Source organism: Brachycentrus maculatus, unplaced genomic scaffold (genome assembly GCF_059751285.1).
Source record: "Brachycentrus maculatus isolate JH-2025_06_01 unplaced genomic scaffold, ASM5975128v1 h1tg000475l, whole genome shotgun sequence".
NCBI classification, from domain to species: domain Eukaryota; kingdom Metazoa; phylum Arthropoda; class Insecta; order Trichoptera; family Brachycentridae; genus Brachycentrus; species Brachycentrus maculatus.
Window position 1 is genome coordinate 604,457 of NW_028281222.1, and position 25,544 is coordinate 630,000.

A 25,544-nucleotide genomic window follows, 5' to 3' on the forward strand; every position below is an offset into this window, starting at 1 on the left:
CCTCGCTGTTATTATTTTCTGTATTTTTAAATTCACTATTTTTAATTTTATATTTTGTAGAAATTTTTTCTACTTTCTTTTTATTTTCATTTTTCAAGCATTGTCTCTGTGTTATTTTTAAGTCTTCATTTTGGATTAGTTTAAATTTTTTTATCATATCTAATCCTATCAAAAAATCATATTTGAAATTTTCTTCATCAATAATATATACATCAACGTTTTTTTCCAATTCAAATATTTTTATTTTCAAAGTCGTCAAACCGTTTGTCTTTTTAACACCATTAATTGTTACTAAATCTGCTTCATTCATATTGTTTCCTTTTCCTTTTAGTTTTAATAACTTAGAATTTATTAGAGAAACATTTGAACCTGAATCGTAAATTCCAAATATTTCAATTTGATCATTTAGTAATAGTTTGACATTTATTAATGGTGTTACTATTCGTTTTTTTGATCGGTTTCGTTTAACTTAGCTTCTATAACTGAATTGTTTACATGTCTGATAGTATTTTTATTATTAAACTTATCATCCTCCTTTGTTCTAAACCAGCACGTTACTTCAGGGTGATATCGAGTTCCCTTATTTAATTTTTCACAAATCTTACATGGACTTTTATCTTTAATTTTACCACTAGTTCTTAGATTTCCATATCTTCTTTGATCCGAAAACCTTTTTTTATTTACAATGTTTTCGTGTTTTTTTACTTCATTGAATAAATCGACTGTATCTTCTAATTTTTCTCTATCAATCTTATTAATTATAAATTCTGGTAAACCAGCCACAATAAGATCTACTAAGGTACCCATGTCGATCGTTCTTCTCATCTCCAACAAAAGTTTTTCCTTCCTTATGGCATAGTCTAACAAGGAACCGTCGTTATATTTAAAAGATAATGCAAACATTACATGGTTCCATCCCTTGTTTGTAAATGTTTTACAAAAGTTGTTTTTCCATACTATCCATTCTGAGTTCATGGAAAATTTTATCATCATCGAACTGTACCAATCTTCACAACTTTTATCCATAAACAATCTTAATATTTCAATTTTTTTCTCATCCGTTGTCACCTCAAAACGTGTACATTCTTTTTCAAAAATATCCATCCACTGGTTTGCATTAGGATTTTTGCTTGTAAATTTTTCAATGATGAACTTCTCTGAAATATCTTTTAAATTTTGATGTTTGCTTACCTGAGCATTTTGTATTAATTTTTCTAGTAAGTTTTCTAATGTTTGAGGAGCAGTATCCATTTTATTTTTATTTTGTTTCTTCATTTTTGATTAACAAAATTGTCGTTTTATAACGTGGTAATATTTTCCTTTTGAAAATTAAGTGTAAATAATATGTAAAGTGGGTGTATAATAATAAAATAAACAATGTGTTGCTTTGTAATTAAAGAAACGACAATAAAAGTTTATTCTTAATTAATCTTTACAATAATTTTTATATCTATCTGATTCTGACAGTTATTTTTTCCTATCGGATCTCTTTTGTTTAATTCTGTGCGACGCATGCGACATCTGTGGTAGAACTGTTTTATAATATGTAGGTACTTTTTGTAAGTACTTAATAAAATGTATAGGTAGGTACCTAGTTATTTTATTACATATATATATATATATATATATATATATATATATATATATATATATATATATATATATATATATATATATATATATATATATATATATATAAAGAATAACTATTTATTCTATAAGTTATGAGATTATCCGAAGTATAATGATTTTTTTATTAAGTTTTGTAAATTTACTTATTTAAAATAAAACAATCTTAAAAATGACAAGTTTTTTTTTATTAACCATACATTAATATTTAACAAAAATCAATATCAAATATCACAATAAATCCGGATGAGTCATACCAACATGCCGGCACATAGAAACATAATCTATTACATCACGGCTTCCCAGCTGGAGAGATCCTCCGGGAGACAGGACCTCTAGTGTCCTAGAGTTAGCAAATTGCGCGAATGTCCTCTCTATTCATTGAAGTTCTCGCAATTTCCTTTACCTCAAAAAATGGTAAAAAGGCGCCAGATCAAAAAAGGTTGGGAACCTATTTCTTATACAGTATTTATTGATTTTGGCGTTTAATTTGTAGAACTCCATAATTTATATTTTAAATATTAAATCAAGCACAGATTTTTAGGGTCTACCTAAGAGCTTATTGTACTGTTATTTTACTTGTGATTTTTTAAAAATACATATCGCTCACTCCTTTCAACAACGTCATTTATCAAAAATTGTCAATTTTCAGTTATGCACGTTTTCGGAATGCCCAGAAAATGTACTTTATCCCGGCAAAAGCGGCATATTTTTCAATTCAAATCAAGTTTTTTGATATTTGACATGTTGAAAGGAGTGAGCGAAATATTAAAATAAAATTTATGACAATTGGAAACAATTGTTACGAAAACATATGATTCTGTAAAAGATATAAAATTTAAACAAAATATTTTAGAATATATTAAATATCTGTGAAAATGGCTCTATATAAATAAATAAGCTTAATAAATTATTATTATTATAGATACAAAATTTATTTACAAATGGTGTTTGTCTTACCCATGCATTGTATACAAATTACAAATATATATTTTAAGGTGGTTTCTATCATCAACTTCCCGTGCCCACAAACCTGGAGAGTTCCGGAAGATAGTTTCCAACGACCTGGAAGATAAAAAGAATGGTATATATGTTTTGAATATTGAAAGCATTAACTTTGTGGATCATATTGATATATTATTTCGAGAAATAAAAATACTTTGTGTTCTGATCCACTCACATTTTTATTAACCAACTAGTTTCGGCAACAACCTGTTGCCCTCTTCAGGGTTACATTTATTACTAATAATAATAAATGTAACCCTGAAGAGGGCAACAGGTTGTTGCCGAAACTAGTTGGTTAATAAAAATGTGAGTGGATCAGAACACAAAGTATTTTTATTTCTCGAAATAATAAACAATGGTATATAAATCAAACTTATTCAATGAACGATATTCGATCGATAATTCGCAGTATGATAGATAATGGACAGTGGCTCCATGATTTGGGGACTACACGAGCTTAAGTACTCTCTTATGGTAGAGAAAGTCCAAAAGAAGTTCCTCAAGTATCTCATCGATACCGGATATTGATCTGTTCAATGTGTCTGAGGGGGTATTCCGAAGCGGGATTCTTCTACATCTTTAACAAGAGTGTTCTTGCTTACATTATAATATTTGTGTTATATACGTTTTTGTCCGCCTCCGTAGTGTAATGGTCAGCACGCTCGGCTACCGTTCTGGAGGTCCCGAATTCGAGTTCTAGGGGAGGTCAAATGAACATGGTGGTTAAATAAATATAAGTGATTTATTCACTCCAATCTCTCTCTCTGGTTTCAATTCCGGGATTGGTTTGCAGCAATTTCCTCTGTTCTTCTCTTCCATTCTCCCCTGTTTTGTGGGGGTCTTTTGAAATGTGCATATGATGAGCAGCGCACGTCCTAGTCTCAGCGCAGGTCCTCCAGGTACTCTGGGCGTGGGCGTCCCCTAGAGTTTGTCCCCTCGGTCATACCCTCCATTATGGCATGCAAGAGACCCTCTTGACGTATTACACGGCCGATCCATCTTGCACGCCTTTCCTGAGCAGGTGCCTTCCTCCTTCCATTCCTTGAAGAACTTCCTCATTCGTGATGTGGTCTGTCCAGGAAATTCTTAAGTCTTCTATAGTACCACATCTCAAAAGCCTCTAGTCTCCGCTTATCTCTTTCGGATAGGCACCATGTCTCGCAGCCGTACATCAAGACACTCCATACATCGGTCTTTTTGAGAAGTATTCTCAGTTTTAGGTCTATATTATTTGACTCTATTATTTTCGATCTTTTATTATATGCAAGCCTAGCCTGATGTATACATCAGGCTAGGCTTGCATATAATAAAAGATACTGCCGTATACGGCAGTCGAACTCGCTCTTAGACCGACCGTCCCATGTTATTTTGCTCCCGAGGTAGACAAACTCCTTGGTGTTCTTTAGTGGAACTCCTGACATGACCTGAACTCCAATATTGATTCAATATTACCCTGGACTGGAAGCGGAGGGCTGATCACCTTTCCTTCATGGAAAGGTGATGACAATCAAGATAACACTGCGTATGTATAATGCAGTACTCAATGCACCATTGGGATGCGAATAACGGTTTGAATTGAATTAGTATATGTTTAAAAAAAAATTATGTTACATGTGTACAAAATGATCACTCAAACTAGCCTATGACAGTCGTAAGCCCCAAAAATACTCAGACTTCTTTATTTTTCTTTATCTATGTTGAGATGTCAAAAAACATTGCAAATATCGCTCACTCCTTTCAACAATGTCATATATCAAAAAACATGATTTTTCAGGAGATCGTTTTTAAAGTTCAAAAATATAATAAAACATATTTAAAATAAATATCAAGCAACTTATTGAACTTTTTACTGTGCAACAGATCTTTTTAGGTAAAACCTGAATGTTTTTCAATTATTGAAAAATATTTAGTATATTTAAAAAAAATAATTAAACAATACCTTTTCTTCAAAATGCAAAAACAACACTTTCTGCCCTGCAGCGGGTAAATATTAAGTTAAAAATATGACGCTTTTGCTGGGATATAGTACATTTTCTGGGCATTCTGAAAACACGCACAACTGAAAATTGACAATTTTTGATTTATGACGTTGAAAAGAGTGAGCGATATGTACTATATCCATTGAAACTAGGGCATATTATTACATATCATATATCAAAAATCTCAACAACAAAAAAAACTGACTTACACAAAAACCTTTGGAAGGAATAAATCGAGTAAGTAGAAGACTTACTGTAGTATTACATATATATTTACCAAATAAAACATCAATTCAAAATGAAATTTAGCATTGAAAATTGACAGTTTTTGATATATGACGTTGTTGAAAGGAGTGAGCGATATATGTTCCAAAAATCAATAAAATAACAAACTGTTACATTCTTGGAAGAGCAACTGCCCGCATCAGGATTACAATTACAGGAAGCACACAATCTGGTGAGTTGGATTGGACCCGTACCTCATTTTCCTGGAAGTCGTCGTCCGAGTGATCCGTGGAGTCGATCTGGCTGCTCGGGTAGCTGTTTTGCCAGTCGTCGCTGGAGCTCACGCTGGAGTCGTCCTCCTCGTTCTGCGCCCGCGCCGCTGCAAACCATCGCATCAATTAAAGATTAATGCAAAAAAAACTAGAGGTGAAATAATTGTGAACAGACAAACTGTACACATGTTTTCATCGACAGGTGATCACAAAAACTAACAAGAAGAAAATCTCATTAATTGATTCGGCAGTCACTTTGTGGTAAAATCAATCCATTTTTAATTAATGTTTTACTTAGTAAATACCACTATTTCTTAAAATAAGAAACAGCTACTACCCCCTCTTCAACCTTCAACGTCCCAAGGACCCAACTCTAAAATTTAGAATTAGCTTCACATACGGTGTTTGAAAATGATGCGGAATGCATCGAAACACGTGTCACAGTAGATTTTAAGAAATAGTGGTATTTACTAAGTAAAACATTAATTAAAAAAAGAAGAAAATCATTCAGGTATTGGTAGAGGTGGTAAAGTAATAACTAGACATTCTGTTTGACCGGGCTTGGCCATAGCAATGCCTGGCGGGGTACAGCTATTACGAGATGCAAATCTAGAGGTAAAAAGATTGAAAAACTTACCCATTTCTCTCAGGGCGTTGGCATTGTGGCCCGAAGGATCGGGTTCAATTTCCGGATTGGGTTCTGGTATCGTGCGCTTCCATTTGTCGTCCAATTTGAGCTCCGGATAGTGCTGAAATATACAAAAATATATTATTTATTGATTTGGTATTAACCTTTGTGGAATGACATGTTGATAATTAAAAATTAAACACAACTACTATATATACAACATTTTGAGTGTGTACAAATACTTACAAATCACAAATCTGGATTATCTCCAACTATAGGAGGTATTTTTGGATATCTTAACATAGATGAAGAAGAATATGGAAGCTATAAGCCAAAATAATAAAATGAAAAGAATATTTTCTGGCATTTCACATGTATGTGATTAAGTAAGCAAATAGAACGCTCGCAAGCGACCTTTCGCAAGAACCCTAATTATACTTTGGCGGTCTGCCGCCCGACCCTCAGTATACTAACCACAAGTAACTAAAACACTATTTTCATCTGTACAATGACTGGCAAATCTTCTTCTGCTTGTTGTAGGCCTTGTGGCCTGTTTTTAAGAGGGATTAGCCTCCTGCGATGTCGATTCCCAGCTGTCGATCCATCTCTTTCGTAGTCTGCTTTGGGGTTGGCCGTGCAGTATAATGTGGGGGAGTTTGGATGGTTCCATTCTCCTCACATGCGCATACCATTGTCTTCTTCGTTGCCTTCCCCACCTAACGACATCTTCCATCTCATATGTTTATCTTATCCTGGTGTTCCTTATTCTACTTCATAGACTCTCATCAGATAATGCTCACTCTTTTCAACAACGTCAAATATCAAAAAACTTTATTTTTTTAAAGTTTAAAAATTTAGTAAAATGTATTAAAAATTAATATCAAGCCACTTATTGAACTTTTTACTGTGCAACAGATCTTTTTGGGTAAGACCTGAATGTTTTTTCTCCATTTGAAAAATATTTATTATATTTAAAAAGATCATTAAACAATACCTTTTCTTCAAAATGCAAAAACAACACTTTCTGCCCTGTAGCGGGTATATATAAAGTTAAAAATATCCCGCTTTTGCTGGGATATAGTACATCTGGACATTCCGAAAACATGCACAACTGAATATTGACGATTTTTGGTATATGACGTTGTTAAAAGGAGTGAGCGATATGCTGCTTAGAGTCTTCATTTCTGACACTGTAAGCGTTTTTTTGTTACGGCGGTGTCCGCTCTGCCTTTGATTGTCGCAAACAAGTCTTATATATTTTTATATGACTCCCAAACTAATTGATGGAAAATGTAGTTACCTTTAGATTGTCTTCGAATGCCTTGGTATTCGTAAACGGATTATCCCGGACATCTATGTACACCAACCGCTTGATGAAAGACAAGTCTAGCTTATTTTTCCCGGTGAGGTATATATTTTTAATCTGAAAACAGTGAAGCAAAGATAATTGAGTACAATCATACAATAACGTGGCATTGTCTGTTCAGAAACTGCGGAAATAAATTTGGCATCAAACACGTAATTACAAATTTAAATTAACAATAAGAAAAGTGGAAAGTTTATTGTATTATTGTAAACACATTGTCGTCGGGGAGTTTTTTCATCGACCCCGACCCTAATAAGTATACTTATTAGGGTCGTATACTAATCACAATCGTATACTAATCCTCCGTAGTGTAATGGTCAGCACGCTTGGCTACCGTTCTGGAGGTCCCGGGTTCGATTCCCAGGGGGGGTCGAATAAAAATAAGTGATTTTTTCACTGTAATATTTATTCAATATTACCCTGGACTGGAACCTGAAGCGGAGGGCTGATCACCTTTCCTTCATGTGTAAATGATCGAGATAACACTGCGTTTATATGAAGCAGTGCCCTATGCACCATTGGGGTGCGGTAAGGGTTTACCATACTAATCACAAGGTAAACACAAACTCAATTCCCATCTGTACAATGTTTCTTGGCGACTCTCGCGCTCTACCTAAAGTAAGCAAATAGAACGCTTATAAGCGACTCCCGCTCTCTACCAACAGTATGTAAAAGACGCTTTTAAGCGTTTTCCCCAAACAATGTGTTAATACACATGTAAAAATGAATGATTTTAGATTATAGAAAAATAACTTTCGTGGATAATCGCCTAAATTTATTATATTTGAAGTCAAAGGTGATGTTTATTGATATTTGATAGCGTTTCCCGCAAACAATGTGTTAAAATGTCAACAAAAATAATTAAAAACAACTCCCGAGTCAATAAAACACAGATTTGTGAACAAGTATTTGGACAAACTAACAATTTTGTGAATAAGATATGATTTTAACATCTTACAATATTATTAAGAAGCATATGTGGCAAGAGTCTACGAGACGGAATAAGGAACGCCAGGATAAGGGAAATATGCGAGATCGAAGATGTCGGTAGGTGGGGAAGGCAACGAAGGAGACAATGGTACGCGCGTGTGAGGAGAATGGAACCATCCAGACTCCCCCACATTGCGCTGCACTGGACTCCCGGGCAGACTACCAAAGAGATGGCTCGACAGATGGAAAATCAATATCGCAAGAGATAGTCCCTCTTAAAAACAGGCCACAAGGCCTACACTAAGCAGAAGAAGAAGAAGATGAAGACCATATTAAAAAAAGAACATGTATAAAATAGAACCCATTCGGGATTCTGAAAAAATACTTTACGGAAAGACATGTATGTAGTGATTAGTCATATTTTCTTTTTATTTTGTTTTTACCTTATGTTTTTTATATTTTATCATTTGTTTATTTTAAATATGCTTCTTACCTTGTGTTTTTTTCATTTATTTCTTTTAAATATGCTTCTTATGCCTATTTATTATACCTGTTTACTGTTTTTATATTTTGCCATGTATTAGTTCTAGTTATTTAAAAAAAAATCTTTTTTGTAACTTTATTATTTGTGTTCCAGTCTTGTTAACCTTAATCCCATGTCCCAAAATGAGAAATAGAAATTACTCATCGGGAATATTATGTATATGACATGTCGCTCACTCCTTTCAAGAACGTCATGAATAAAAAAAACTCGATTTTTCAAGAGAACGTTTTTAAAGTTCAAAAATATAATACAATGTAATAAAAAATAAATATCAAGCCACTTATTGAACTTTTTACTGTACAACAGATCTTTTTAGGTTACACCTTAAGGTTTTTTCACAATTTGAAAAAACACTAGTTTTTATTTTAAAAAAATAATTAAACAATACGTTTTCTTCAAAATGCAAAACCAACACTTTCTGCCCTGTAGCGGGTAAATATTAAGTTAAAAATATGCCTCTTTTGCTGGGATATAGTACATTTTCTGGGCATTCCGAAAACATGCACAACTGAAAATTTACGATTTTTGATTTATGACGTTCTTGAAAGGAGTGAGCAATGTATGTAATATGTTTTGAAAAAATATATATATTACTTCACTGACCTGGTTATCATTTAGAAACAAGTACTGGATCCGCCTGCAGCGGAAGAGATTCTTGGGGACGCTAGTGAGCTGGTTCCTCTTCACATTCAAATGGACCAAGGACTCCAGGAGGTCCACATCCGGGGGTAGTTTGTTCAGCAAGTTGTTCTCCAAAGTCAACCACCTACAAAAGGAGAGAATTGAAATTTTATGAAAAGGTTTATAAATAATTACTTACTTACTTATAATCCTTATCTACACCCAATGGTGCATAGGGCACTGCATCAAATTGACGCAGTGTTATCTTAATCATTACTTGCATGGCGGCAAGGTGATCGCTCTTGCGCTTCAGGAACCAGTCCAGGGTAATATTAAATAAATATTACAGTGTAAAATCACTAATATTTATTTTCACCCCCCATGGGAATCGAACCCGGGACTTCCAGCGCGGCGCCTTAACACGATGACCATTACGCCTGGGAAGCGGACAATAAATATAATTTTATTGTTAGCATTTAGAATAAATAATAAAAAAATATATTGACAACATTTTGAGTGTGTCGCATTTTCACAAATCTGGATTTTCCTCCAATTACGGGAGTCATTATTCATATCATTTTTTTGACATCTGAACATTGATGAAGAAGAATATGAAGGTCTGGGCATTTACGGGGCTTGCGACCACTATTTCAGAATTAGTGGTATTTACCAAGTAAAACACAAATTAAAAACTTTAATTTGATTTGAAAGTAATATGTGGCATCTATAGATTTGGGGTTTAATTTGTAGAACTTCATTTTAATTTACATAATAAATATTAAAATTAAACACGGATTTTTCACTTGTGTCAGTAGTTTTAAAATTCCATGACAAGGCGAAACAATTATCTCAAATTTATTTTATGTGTTTTAATAAAACACACTTTAGTAGACTTAAAATTATTGTTTGATTTTAATATAATATTTATAAATTTATATTTGGTATATAAATAATAATAAAACCTTTATCCGCACCCAAATGGTGCATAGGGCACTGCGTCATATAAACGCAGTGCTATCTTGATCGTTTGCACATGAAGGAAAGGTGATCAGCCCTCCGCTTCAGGTACCAGTCCAGGGTAATATTGAATAAATATAAAGAGTGAAAAAAAAAACTTTTATTTGTTTGACCCCCCCCCCTTAGAATCGAACGCGGGATCTCTATAACGGTAGCCGTGAGTGCTGACCATTACACTACGGAGGCGGACAACGGCGGATATGGTATATAAAACATGGATTTATTATAAATAAACAAATAACTAACTAACTAACTAACTAACCATCACGCCGCTTTCCGCAGGGGTAGGCAGAGAGAATCGAACGCCACACCACTCTGTCTTTGCAAACATTCTTTGCCTCTTCTACATTCATGCATCTGCTCATACATACCCGACGATTATTACGACTCCTGACCCGTCCGCTTTCAAGTATTTGACATACCTGATTGTGCCAAGTTTTCCTCGGTCGTCCCCTGCTTCTTTTTCCAACTACATTCGCCTCATAAATTTGTTTAACCGTTCTTTCTTCACTCATACGCTCCACATGTCCAAACCATCTCAACACACCTTTCTTAATTTTATCGATAATGCTTATCTCAGCCTTACATTCTTTCCTTATTTCATCATTCGAACATCTATCAAACATCGCTTTGCCACACATTCGTCTGAGGGATCGCATTTCGACTGCATTCAGTCTGCTTTCATCCTTCTTTTGCCAACTCCATGCTTCGCTTCCATACATAAGGGTTGGAACCAGAACTCCGTTGTGTACTGCCAGTTTAGCTTCCGCTGATAGATTTTTATTTGCTAAAACTGATTTAACTCTGTTCCCAAAACAAATAAGCTAGTAAAAAATGGTCATGCCAGTAAAAAACTTGAATGATATTGAGTAAATATTACTATATAGTCCCACTGCTTAGTAATTTTCTAAAATAAACAAAAAACAACTTTAAATGTGGGTCATCAGCCCGCAAGGTTGCTACTCGAACCTTGGCCAGTTCCAAGTGAATACTCATTTTGCAATACCTACTCTAATAAGTCACAGTTTCCCAAACTTTTTTATTCTGGCACCACCTGTCAAAATGGACGTCATGAAATCTACAAAACTATTCTCTATATGTAGTATTCGATGGAGTAAAATGCTCACCATAAATTTTTACAATCAAAATATATGATTTAAATAAAATAAATAATACATATTTTGACATCTCATTATGGATGAAGAAGAATATGGAAGTCTGGGCGTTTAAGGGGCTGTCGACCGTCATAGGCTGGTTTAAGGGATTACTTTACACACATGTAACATTCACCAATTCAATCCATTATTGACAACCATACTACTCAAATTCTTGGAAGTTCTATATATATATTAACCAAATTAGAAACATTGTTCTTGAATCACTAGAACTTCACTAGACACATCTATTGGTGAGACGTCAAAAATAATATGAAAAATAACTCCTATAATTGTGTTCACAAATCCAGTTTTGTGAACAAGTATTTGGACACACTCAAAATGTTGTAATACTTTTATGTAATACGTAGTTATATCACGGAGGAACATGAAAATTCTAAGCCCGTTACAATTATATTTTATATTGATATTCTCTTTTTTTTTTTCATCGGAAGGGGAGGATTGATGAGGGTGTATGATTTACCGCAAATTCTTGAGATTGGTGAAGCTCTTGGGCAGCTCCCTGATCTTATTCCCTCGCGCCCCGAAGGTGTCCAGGTCTCCGAGTTCTCCCAGCTCCTCAGGCAGGCTCTCCGCATCGATGCTGTTACACCACAGCACTTCCAACTTCCTCAACAGGCCTGAAAAAAGTGTTCCACTTACCAAAAAAACAGTATGAAGCTAAGTAAAGTGGAGAACACGCTTTTAGCAACAGAAATTGGAAAAATATCAAAAACAGGAGGGTTACTTAAATTTAATTGATTATTAATAATTATTTTTTTTTTAAATTATGGCTTTTTTAAATTCTATAATCTCTAAGTTATGCAATAAGTTTACTTTTTTATTAGAATGTAGTATTTCAATGCCATTTTTAAAATTGAAAGAATGATTGTGGCACGATCAGGTATGCCAAATACTTGAAAGTGGTCAGGTTAGGAGTCGTAACAATCGGCGGGTATGTATGAGGAGATGCATGAACGTGGAAGAGGCGAAGAATGTTTGCAAGGACAGAGTGGTGTGGTGCTCTATTCTCTCTGCCTACCCCTGCGGGGAAGCGGCGTGATGGTTAGTTAATTAGTTAGTTAAAAGAATGATTGTTATTTAATCATAGTTCAGCAAATTCAGAAAAATAAAAAAATTAAAAGATGATATTTTGACTAAATTGGGAATTTATAAACTATAGAAATATAGAAATATTTAATTCCCAAATATTTGAAGTTTTGTTGAAATTGTTTAGTATTACATTTCGGAGTTGAAAAATCATTTAAGAATCTCGAAGAAATGTTGTTTAGGCTAAGTAAATAAATAAAATTATAATCTACTCACTTATTTCCGGCGGTATTTTCTTTAGCGGATTATGGCTGATATTCAAATTCTGCAAATTTACCAACTGGCCGATTTCGGCGGGTAGGCACGTCAACGAGTTATAGTCTATGGTGAGGGTCGTAATGATGGCCAGTCGGACGACATCCCCGTCCAGCTCCTTGATCTTGTTGTGGTGCAAATATAGCCGTTCAACTTCGAGGCAACCGAACAGCTCTTTGGGCAATTTATCAATCTCGAAATAGCTCAGATTGATCGACCGTCGCTTTTTAATGGTCGCTTCCTCGATGATTGCCAAAATATGATTCTTCCGGATGTAATTATACAAAATGCTCATGATGAACGCGATTCAATACCAATCGAATATCGTTTGTTTGTTTATATAGGTTCAAACGTCATTTTACAGGACGGGCGGATCTTTGGCAGATCTTCGTGTTTTCTAGTCTAAAATTGGACAACAATCATAGGTATGGTATATTCACGTATTTTTTTTTTGAAATCGCGCCAATTCTCTGAATTTTTACGTTCGAATTTACTTGAATTTCACTAGTATATTTGCACTAAAATCGTTTTATATTTTAATAAAATTACTTTAAACACTTGTTTGTTTGTATATTTTAGCCACCACCACAGTCAACAGCACAATATTACCACAAATTTCGCAACTTCCTCGCACGTTTGTTCCGAGATGTCAGATTCGTCAGGTGATTCAAATGAGATTGAATATTTTGTATTGCCATAATATACAAATATTAAATAAAATGGTTTAATAAAAACGGGGTATTTAGATATGTTTTTTTTTTGACCTTACAACCGATGGATTCGTTTGATCAAAAAGGGCAAACTAATAATTATTTTAATATCATTATTAATATAACTCTTTTAAGCTCATGCGATGCTATGATTATTTCCAAATAAATATAAAAATCATTTGGTACAGTTTCATATCTTTATAAAATAATAATACAAAAAATGTCAGTTTAATACTTTTCTTCGTACTAAGCGGGTATTTTTATTTGCCAGCGAGTAAGGAATTGTAACCAAAAAATGGGCAAATGAAGAAGAAAATTATCTTTAGCCAAAATAAAAGCCAAAGTGACAAGTTTTTATCGAGGTAGTTTGTACGGAAAATTGAAACAAAATAAAGTGAAAAGAAAATATATATTTAAAAATATACTCTGTAATGATGGTCCATGCTTCGTGAATAAAGTTGTGTCAGTAGGTATCTACCTAGTTTCATTATTTGAATAATTGTTGACGTTTAATTATTTTTTATATGGTAACACTCGGTTTGTTTATGACATTTCCGAAGAGAACCGATCGCCGCCGGCCGAACATTTCCGAATTAATATCGCCGGAATCCTTGTTTATGATGGACGCTTTTCATCGCGCTCCCTTATTTTCCACTTGACAGTTCAACGTATTTTCCCGTGACATGTGTATAAAAACTTGCAGAAAAAAAGTGCAACAAAGTTCTGTGATGTTTAAACAGTGAGTTGATACAATTTAGGACATAATAATGACGGTGAAAATGATCGCGAAAGGTTGCGCCGTGTTGCTGATTTTTTTCACAAGTAAGTCTGGTTCATGTCTGGCGGCTGTTTTTTCGTGTTTTTTTTATGCACTTTTTGTTTTAATTACCTCCTGAAGTTATAAATAGGTTTTTATGTTCTTTTCATGTGAGTATTGTGCTACGAACGGTGTACATTATTACTTTTAAGTCTTTAGTTCTAAAGTTGAAGCGTCGCTTCCTGTCGGTTCAAGATTCAAGTTTTTGTTTATCTTTGTTTATGAAAAACAAACAATTCTTTTGAGCGTTCAGCGGTCCCGAGACTCGTAATGAGCATCTGCCGTGTGGGAGTACAAAATATGATTTTAAATGTATAAATATCACTAGCCTGCTACAGCCGGTTGCATTTCGGGTTGTTTTGGTATTGGCCGGTATGTCGGCGCCGTTTGATCGTCGCGAAAATGTTCCAAAACCAGTTTTTTATTCGCGAATTCCCGTTTTAATCTCCAGGAGATTTAGGGAGATAATTGGTGCGCTTTTAATTAAAGCTTATGCAGTTTTTCGAATGTGCAACAAATATATTGATTGCATTCGTACGGTGCAATGATTGCACAATGCATTTTTGGGATTTTAATCGAAAGATTATTCAATTAAATTTTAATAAAACAAAAAATGGACGGAAAATCATGGTAATATTAGCATGACATGTTTTTGATATTTTTTTATATTTATTGTTTTTTTTTACAAAATATATATTTAAATAATACAAAATAGTTGGTATATATACAATACATTTCAAATATAACGTTTCTACATCTCTAATAAAGTAGATACTTGTATTTAGAGAGGGAGTTCGTTTTACGAATATTATTATTTTTTTAAACAAAGTAAATTAAAATTAAAATTCGAAATAATCGAAGTAAATAAAAAAAAAATAATAATATTCTTTGGTATGGAGTCTAGGTAGGGGTGAGTCTTATATGTTTTTTTTTATTTATTTTAGTTTTAAAGATTTGATAATTTTCTATAGATTTTAATTTTCTGGAAGTTTATTAAAAAAATTATCTACGCACGTAAAATGCTTTAATGCTTTCTATATCTGTGAAATATTAATTTATTAGAAAATCGTTACGTAAAATTTGTACTTTAGTTGTTTTTTCTTTAAAAGTTTATAAATTGAATTACATATACTTATCGTTGTGGCGTCAAAAATGCAAACACCATTGTCTAAAGTGGTGTTTTTTTCGCGACGTTCAATTTTAATAGCTAATCATCTTTGCTGTTATGCCTTCCCTTTTAAATATTGAATCACGCACTTGATAACTAACTAACTATCACGTCGCTCCCCGCAGGGGTAGGCAGAGAGAAATGAACGCCACACCAATCTGTCTCTGCGGACAATCTGCGCCTCTTCGTACACCGCTCACTCCTTTCATAAACGTCATATATTAAAAAACGTCTATTTTCAGTTGTGCATGTTTTCGGAATGTCCAGATAATGTACAATATCCAAGCAAAAGAGGCATATTTTTAACTTAATATTTACCCGCTACAGGGCAGAAAGTGTTGTTTTTGCATTTTGAAGAAAAGGTATTATTTAATTATTTTTTGAAATATACTAAATATTTTTAAATGGAGAAAAAACCTTCCTGTCTTTGCAAACATTTTCTCCTCTTCCACGTTCATGCATCTCCTCATACGAACCCGCCAATTATAAGATGTAATAAAACGAAATTATTTCAAACGCATCCACTACGTGTCGTTTCATAGTCAGCTGGTATCACTTTGTATGATTGCTGTCAATATCAGATGCATTGAAAACAATATCTTCTTCTTCTTCTTCTTCAAATCCTTATCCGCACCCCAGTGGTGCATAGGGCACTGCATCATATAAACGCAGTGTTAACTTGATCGTTAACACACGAAGGAAAGGTGATCAGCCCCCCGCTTCAGGTACCAGTCCAGGGTAATATTGAATAAATATCCGAGTGGAAAAATCACCTTTATTTATTTGACCCCCCCTGGGAATCGAACCCGGGACCTACAATTTATTTTTATTGAATGTTTTCTTGTTCTTTTTTTTCTTTCTTAGATACTCGCATATAAATATCATTCAATTATCTTCATTTATTGTTCCAAAATGTTGCAGTTTTATTCATTCATTAAAACCCTTATCCTTACCCCAATGGTGCATAGGGTACTGCATCATATAAACGCAGTATTATCTTGATCATTAACACATGAAGGAAAGGTGATCAGCCCTCCATTTCAGATACCAGTCCAGGGTAATATTGAATATATATAAGAGTGAAAAAATCACCCCCCCCCCTGGGAATCGAACCTGGGACCTCCAGAATGGTAGCCGAGCGTGCTGACCACTATGGAGGCGGACTAAATAAAATACCCGCTATTATTACTAAGTGGTGTAATGGTCAGCACGCACGGCTACCGTTTTGGAGGTCCCGGGTTCGATTCCCAAGGGGGGTAAAATAAATATAAGTGATTCTTTCACTGTCATATTTACTCAATATTACCCTGGACTGGTACCTGAAGCGGAGGGCTGATCACCTTTCCTTCATGTGTAAACGATCAAGATAACACTGCGTTTATATGATGCAGTGCCCTATGCACCATTGGGGTGCGGATAAGGGTTTTATTATTTTATTATTATTACTTACCGCATTAATTATTTTTGGGATTTTCACGTCATTTAGTATATGTGTTATAATATGTGCGATCATGACCAATTAAATGTTCATCGAACGCTGAAATTTAGACATGGCTTCACATACGGTGAAAATAAATGTTTAAAAGATTTATTTTCAATGGATTTTTCTCATTATGTATTATTATTGGCAAAAAAAAAATAAAATAATAAAACCCTTATTCGCACCCAATGGTGCATAGGGCACTGCATCATATAAACGCAGTGTTATCTTGATCGTTTACACATGAAGGAAAGGTGATCAGCCCTCCGCTTCAGGTTCCAGTCCAGGGTAATATTGAATAAATATTGCAGTGAAAAAATCACTTGTATTTATTTTACCCCCCTTGGGAATCGAACCCGGGACCTCCAGAACGGTAGCCGAGCGTACTGACCATTACACTACGGAGGCGGGCAAAAAAAAATAAATGAAAAATTACAAGACTATCGGTAACATTCTTATTGAAATCTGTAGAGAAGTAAGGAAGGTATGAAGGTTTAAACTTAAGATATTTTAATAAAACGAAAAACGGACACCGCTATACGTCATCGGGTGTGTTATGCCACGTACTTTTTATATATTTGCTTTATAGAACTATAATAGTAGTAGTGTAGATTTGTTTCTGTGACGTCATTCGTTGCCAACTAACGAAAACGACGTTTTTACGAAGGCGAATTTTGCAAAAGAAAATGATGAATGTAAATATTGATTATATCGGCTGTTATACACACAAAACTAGTCAAGGCATTTAATAAATAATAATAATAATTAAAAACGTCCCAACTCTTAAACGTAGACTTAGCTTCACATTAGCCGCTTGTGCACTACACGGAATTTTACCGTCCGGCAGTCCGGTTTTGAAAAATGAAAGCGACTACGACAGTTTAGCGTGATCGAATTTACGCGCAACGTGTTCACGCACCGATCAAGAGCTCCGATCCGAAGAAAGATGGACATAAGCACAAGCCAATCCAAGCCAATCGTCGTTTTAATTTTCAATTTTCGTTCATTTTTCAAAACCGGACTGCCGGACGGTGAAATTCCGGGTAGTTGACAATCGCCCATTTGAAAATGATAAAGAATGCATCGAAACACGTTGGCTGTCCAAACTTAAAACACAGTAAGGGATTTTTTTAGATTGTAAGAGATTTAGTACGTTTATTTTGCATTTTTGGACTAAGTAAGTGTTACTTAGTCCAAAAATGCAAAAAAACGTACTACAAAAAAATGTCCCTTACTGTGTTGTCCGCCTCCGTAGTGTAATGGTCAGCACGCTCGGCTACCGTTCTGGAGGTCCCGGGTTCGATTCCCAGGAGGGGGTCAAATAAATGTAGGTGATTTTTTCACTGTAATATTTATTCAATATTACCATGGACTCTTACCTGAAGCGGAGGGCTGATCACCTTTCCTACATGTGTAAACGATCAAGATAACACTGCGTTAATATGACACAGTGCCCTATGCACCATTGGGGTGCGGATAAGGGTTTTATTATTTATTATTACTGTGTTTTAAGTTTGGACAGACGACGTGTCACAATAGATTGATATAGTGGTATATACCAAATAAAACTTAATTTAAAATTTGAAAAAATCTTTCTGAAATAAGAAATGACTCCGTATTCATACAGCTCGCTATTCGTATACCTTTTTAAAAAATATATAAAGTCGTCATTAGACAAGGAAAATTCCCATATTTTGCCAAACTTTTGGATAATGTCCGCTGACTCATAGGTCATTGTTTGCATGAAGCATCCAATTCTTAGAATTTGCTTCCCAAATAGTTTTCCTTCGTAAAGCTTCGCCTCAGAAAACCATTCAAAGTAACACCCTATTTATATACGATAGGGGTCGGTTTTAAGGCCCAGTATTCGATAAGTCTCAGCTAAATTTTCCTTAAAACGTTTTTCGTTTCTTAAAATACCGTTTTTGCATCGAAACATTAGGTTAAATTTATATATCGTGGTAATACAGGAGAAACTGACCAAGTGCATTTTTTACAAAAACGTGATCATTGACTGTTTAATATCTTACTAGCTTAATATTGCCCTGAAAAAATCCCAAAGGATTTAAAACTTGGAAGTATAATATATCGACTTGTTAAAAATGACTAATTGCATTGGTGTTTATTTTCTTGCCAAGCAAATGTGACTTAATGGCCCTCCTGAACATTTTACGTTTTGTTTGTTGGTCACTTTATCCTATACGACTACGATATGTACAATATATGGTTTTGAAAAGAAAACAGTTATTGAAAGGTAATGAGTTCAAAATATCCACATATCGCTCACTCCTTTCAAGAACGTCATAAATCAAAAATCGTCAATTTTCAGTTGTGCATGTTTTCGGAATGCCTAGAAAATGTACTATATCCCAGCAAAAGAGGCATATTTTTAACCTAATATTTACCCGCTACAGGGCAGAAAGTGTTGTTTTTGCATGTTGAAGAAAAGGTATTGTTTAATTATTTTTTTGAATAAACTAGCTATTTTTCAAATGGAGAAAAAACCTTCAGGTTGAATCTAAAAAGATCTGTTACACAGTAAAAAGTTCAATAAGTGGCTTGATATTTATTTTTAATAAATTGTAATATATTTTTATACTTTAAAAACGTTCTCCTGGGAAATCGAGTTTTTATTTTATTTATGACGTTCTTGAAAGGAGTGAGCGATATGTCATTGCCATACAAGTTACATCATACTAACTGACAGACGGACTTGGACGTTCATTAACGTCCATACTCCTTTAAGGAAAATCAGCACTGACGTTCATTTACGTCCATACTCTCGGACAGGTTAACAATTATTACATAAATATTGCAAGGACTTTACTTCAAACTCAGTTATGTTTATCGGCTCCACATGTATGTTATTATGTCCTCTTGTATTATGATGATCAATGTGAGGTGACTTTATTTCTTTTCAGGTGTCAAATGTGCGCACATCGGCAAGGCGAAGGATTACCCCTTCTCGCAGGACCCCACGGCGCCCAAGTATATCCTAGAAGACCACCCCTTGACGATGACGTGTCACACGTACCAGCCGATGAACATCACCTGGAAGAGAAACGGTGAGATATATGTCCGCTTATATTCCTTGGACGAGAACCGGTACATTCAACATGGTATGGTCGTTGGCAAAGGTTGGTCCGCCTCCGTAGTGTAATGGTCAGCACGCTCGGCTACCGTTCTGGAGGTCCCGGGTTCGATTCCCAGGGGGGGTCAAATAAATACAAGTGATTTTTTTCACAATAATATTTATTCAATTATACCCTGGACTGGTACTTGAATCGGAGGGCTGATCACCTTTCCTTCATGTGTAAACGATCAAGATAATACTGCGTTCATATGAAGCAGTGCCCTATGCACCATTGGGGTGCGGATAAGGGTTTTATTATTATTATTATTTTATGTCTTACGTCGTGTACGCTTAGTTTTTTCATGCATTCTCGTTTTATTTTTCAATTAACGGAAATTAAAAAAATATAATAATAATTATAATAAATAAATAAATATATATATATATATATATATATATATATATATATATATATATATATATATATATATATATATATATATATATATATATATATATATATATATATATATATATATATATATATATATATATATATATATATATATATATATATATATATATATATATATATATATATATATGTATATATGTATATATGTATATATGTATATATGTATATATGTATATATGTATATATGTATATATGTATATATATATATATATATATATATATATATATATATATATATATATATATATATATATATATATATATATATATATATATATATATATATATATATATATATATATATATATATATATATATATATATATATATATATATATATATATATATATATATATATATATATATATATATATATATATATATATATATATATATATATATATATATATATATATATATATATATATATATATATATATATATATATATATATATATATATATATATATATATATATATATATATATATATATATATATATATATATATATATATATATATATATATATATATATATATATATATATATATATATATATATATATATATATATATATATATATATATATATTTATAAATAAACGATGTATGATAGATGTTCGAATAGTGAAATAAGGAAGGAGTGCAAAGCTGAGATAAGAATTATCGATAAAATTAAGAAAGGTGTGTTGAGATGGTTTGGACATGTAGAATGTATGAGTGAGGAAAGAACGGTAAAACAAATTATGAGGCGAATGTAATTGGAAAAAGGAGCAGAGGAAGACGGAGAAAAACTTGGCACGATCAAATCAATTTTCAGTTGTGGATGTTTTCGGAATGCCCAGAAAATGTACTATATCCCAGCAAAAGCGGCATATTTTTAACTTAATATTTACCCGCTACAGGGCAGAAAGTGTTGTTTTTGCATTTTGAAGAAAATGTATTGTTAAATTATTTTTTTAAATATACTAAATATATTTCAAATGGAGAAAAAACCTTCTTGTTTTACCTTAAAAGATCTGTTGCACAGTTAAAAGTTCAATAAGGGGCTTGATATTTATTTTTAATACATTTTATTATATTCTTAAACTTTAAAAACGATCTCCTGAAAAATCAAGTTTTTGAAATGAGAGAGAGATATGTATAAGTCTATAGAAATTGTAACAAATGTATTTAAAAATGTATCGTTATGAAATAAATAAAAAATATATATGATTTTTTCTATGCTTCCCACAGACGAGACTTTGGCCAACACGGCGCGCCGGCACGCCACGCAGACGGAGGGCACGTCGTCGACGCTGCATATAACGCGCGCGCACCGCTTGCGCGACGCGGGCGTCTACGCGTGCGTCGTGCCCGCGACGGGCACAGACGTCGCGCTCTCCAAACCGGTCCACGTCGTCGTCACGTGTGAGTCACCTTTAATATACCAAACAAATACTCCATATCGCAGTCATACAGGAGAAAGTGACCATGTGCATTTTTTACAAAAACGTGATCATTGACTATTTGATATCTTACTAGCTTAATATTGCCCTGAAAAAAATCCCAAAGGATTTTAAACTTGGGAGTATAATATATTGACTTGTTAAAAATGACTAACTGCATTGATGTTTATTTTCTTGCCAAGCAGAAGTGACTTAAATGGCCCTCCTGAACAATTTACGTTTTGTTAGTTGGTCACTTTCTCCTGTATGACTACGATATGAAGGTCCGGTATGCAATAAATCACGGCTAGAACATGACGATTTTTTTCGTCATGTTATAGCTGTGACGGAAAAATACGTCATACAAAAAATGCTTTATTTTTATTTTTTTAAAAGGAATAACCCGCAAAACGTCTATTTTAGAGGCTTGTCTGCAGGCAGGATAGTAAGGATAGGGAATTTACGTGAATTAATTTTGCAATTGGCTGGAATCGAACCCGTGACGCCAGTTTCGCAGTCGAGCGTCTACCCAACTACGCCGCGGTGCCTGTGTTTTTATATATCGCTCACTCCCTTCAACAACCTCATATATCAAAAATCGTCAATTTTCAGTTATGCATGTTTTCGGAATGCCCTAAAAATGTACTATATCCCAGCAAAAGCGGCATATTTTTAACTCAATATTTACCCGCTACAGGGCAGAAAGTGTTGTTTTTGCATTTTGAAGAAAAGGTATTGTTTAATTATTTTTTTTAAATATACAAAATATTTTTCAAATGGAGAAAAAACCTTCAGGTTTTACCTAAAAAGATCTGTTGCACAGTAAAAAGTTCAATAAGTGGCTTGATATTTATTTTTAATACATTGTATTATATTTTTCAACTTTAAAAACGATCTCCTGAAAAATCAAGTTTTTTGATATCTGACGTTGTTGAAAGGAGCGAGCGATATATAGTTTAATTAAAAGATATTTACCTCATATAAGGTTCCTTCCGATAACGCGGTACCTATCTCAGCGTTATAGGGGGGTTTACGGTATAATGTACAAAGATTTGGACACATTTAAAATGTGGTGCAAAGCAACAGTTATCCATTACGAACGCCTCTGTTTTCAAAGTGTCTATTTTTAGCATAGACGTTACTTATTGATGTTCATTTTTCGTTTTATTGTACACGAGGCATCCTTGTAGTGTTTCGATTGATCGGTACCTTGAAGATGTTCGCGTAGCGCGCTCCGAAACACGTGCGTGGAATACATCACAGATCCCAGCGGGTTTAGAACACGGGAAAAGTGAGAACAAAGGGTAGAGGAGGAAGAAAGACGGAGAAAACTAACACAACAACTGTTTGTTTGCATTTTTATTTTATTTATTGTTTCGGCATTAACTTTGTGGTAAGACATGTTACAATGATTAAAGAAAACACCTCGTTTTTGTGATAGAAAATATATTGGCCAAACTGCAACAAATTTAAAGATTAGAATTAAAGAACATCATAGCGGTCTTGTTAGTAATTATTTTTCGGAATTTGCAAATCATATAATAGATACTAATCACTCATTTCACTTTCATAAATTAAAATTATTACACCTTGTTCCATATAAAGGCCAAATTATGAATTATCTTGAAAATTTAGAAATACAAAAAAACCTGAATTCTAATAATAATTTATTAAATAATATATTGTTTCAAAATTCTTCGCCATTGCTTTCCATTTTTCCTTTGTTTTCATACTCCGTCCCTTGACTAACCCCTTCCCCTTACTTTCCCCTCTCCTTATTTATAGAACAATTTTATATTTTAGTTATTATACAGACCTGAATGATGGAAGTTTAACTTCTGAAACATGTAGTCTATAATAAAACTCAAGTGGTAAAAAACGAAGTGTTTTCTTTAATCATTGCATTTTTATTTAAAAAAATATTTCATTTAGTAATTGTTTTTTCATTTAATGATACACATAGTTACAAATAACAATAATCAGATAACATGTCCAAATACTTCATAGGCAGGTTTAAGTGGTTCTATTCTTCTTCATCTTTGTTAAGATGTCAAAAAATAATACGAAAAATAACTACTATGATTGGAGATAATCCAGATTTGTGAAGATCTTTAGATCCTCATCAAGCCCTCATCCGCACCCCAATGGTGCATAGGACACTGCATCATATAGACGCGGTGTTATCTTGATCGTCAACACACGAAGGGAAGGCGATTAGGTACCAGTCCGGGGTAATATTGAATAAATATTAGAGTGAAAAATTACTTGAATTTATTCAACCCCCCCTGGGAATCTTTTCTTAATTTTATCGATAATGCGTATCTCAGCTTTGCATTCCTTCCTTATTTCACTATTCTAACATTAAAATGTAATGAATTTGGAAAAAAGAGCAGAGGAAGACCGAGAAGAACTTGACACGATCAGGTATGCCAAATACTTGAAAGTGTTCAGGTTAGGAGTCGTAATAATCGGCGGGTTGCATGAACGAATGAGGGGATGCATGAACGTGCAAGAGGCAAAGAATGTTTGCAAAGATAGAGAGGTGTGGCGTTCTATAATTTCTGCCTACCCCTACGGGCGTGACGGTTAGTAAATATATATATATATATATATATATATATATATATATATATATATATATATATATATATATATATATATATATATATATATATATATATATATATATATATATGTAATAAAATAACTAGGTACCTACCTATACATTTTATTAAGTACTTACAAAAAGTACCTACATAAAACAGTTCTACCACCAGATGCCGCATGCGTCGCTCAGAATAAAACAAAAGACTTCCGATAATATTATTAACTGTCAGAATCAGATAGATAGATAGATAGATAGATATAAAAATTATTATAAAGATAAATTAAGAATAAACTTTAATTACAAAGCAACACATTGTTTATTTTATTATTATACACCCACTTTACATATTATTTACACGCAATTTACAAAAGAAAAATATTACCACGTTATATATATATATATATATATATATATATATATATATATATATATATATATATATATATATATATATATATATAAATATATGTATATTTACATATATTTATATATTTATAAATATTTATATATCGTAGTCGTACAGGAGAAAGTGACCAACTACCGAAACGTAAAATGTTCAGGAGGGCCATTTAAGTCACTTTTGCTTGTCAAGAAAATAAACACCAATGCAGTTAGTCATTTTTACCAAGTCAATATATTATACTTCCAAGTTTAAAATCCTTTGGGATGTTTTTCAGGGCAATATTAAGCTAGTAAGATATCAAATAGTCAATGATCACGTTTTTGTAAAACAATGCACTTGGTCACTTTCTCCTGTATGACTGCGATATGCATATATAAATAAACTAAAACCGTCAGAGACTAGTCATTTAAGTGATCACCCCACCTAGCACTTGGAATTTAAGTAAATAATATTCGACTCTCGGCTGTAGCGAGCCCTCCCCTGCAGCTGTGGGGCGAGCTTTGTCGCGTCATAAAATTTTACGACGCCGGTTGCCACGGAGACGTCGCCCCCATCTGCCCCCCGCCCCGCCCCCCGCCGACGGAACGTCAGCGCCGCGACGCCCGCTGCTAGACCGACGACTGACGACTAGCGTCTCGGTATCTAGGA

At 33.6% G+C, this 25,544-nt stretch overlaps 2 protein-coding genes and 1 long non-coding RNA gene across 4 annotated transcripts in view; 2 read left to right on the forward strand and 1 right to left on the reverse strand.

The window, feature by feature from the left end:
• Positions 1-2,077: 2,077 nt before the first annotated feature.
• On the reverse strand, positions 2,078-13,414 carry LOC148302121 (uncharacterized). The gene is made up of 7 exons (XM_088272023.1): positions 12,697-13,414; positions 11,855-12,011; positions 9,182-9,344; positions 7,039-7,161; positions 5,748-5,859; positions 5,093-5,217; positions 2,078-2,694 (listed from the first exon to the last, which is right to left on the reverse strand). The coding sequence occupies exons 1-7, from the start codon at positions 13,028-13,030 to the stop codon at positions 2,641-2,643; spliced, it is 1,068 nt and encodes a 355-aa protein (XP_088128149.1). The 5' UTR covers positions 13,031-13,414; the 3' UTR covers positions 2,078-2,640.
• On the forward strand, positions 13,020-13,482 carry LOC148302122 (uncharacterized). Its single transcript, XR_015838692.1, has 2 exons — positions 13,020-13,160; positions 13,315-13,482. It is a non-coding gene; the product is annotated as an uncharacterized LOC148302122 (long non-coding RNA).
• A 582-nt stretch (positions 13,483-14,064) lies between these two features.
• The window catches only part of LOC148302123 (tyrosine-protein kinase-like otk), a 57,527-nt gene continuing 46,047 nt past the window's right edge, over positions 14,065-25,544 (forward strand). For both annotated transcript variants that reach the window (XM_088272058.1, XM_088272059.1), the window contains exons 1-3: positions 14,065-14,267; positions 19,832-19,975; positions 21,695-21,868. In XM_088272058.1, coding sequence (XP_088128184.1) covers positions 14,213-14,267; positions 19,832-19,975; positions 21,695-21,868 — 373 coding nt within the window. In that variant the 5' untranslated portion in view covers positions 14,065-14,212. The remainder of the gene's footprint in view (positions 14,268-19,831; positions 19,976-21,694; positions 21,869-25,544) is intronic.

Excerpts from the sequence above, each read along its gene's own strand:
- LOC148302121 (XM_088272023.1), bottom strand. The coding sequence starts at position 13,030 with ATGAGCATTTTGTATAATTACATCCGGAAGAATCATATTTTGGCAATC. Across the intron at positions 5,860-7,038 it reads CATTCGAAGACAATCTAAAG|CACTATCCGGAGCTCAAATT; the intron begins GTAACTACATTT and ends TGTATATTTCAG. Across the intron at positions 2,695-5,092 it reads ACGACTTCCAGGAAAATGAG|GTCGTTGGAAACTATCTTCC; the intron begins GTACGGGTCCAA and ends TTTATCTTCCAG.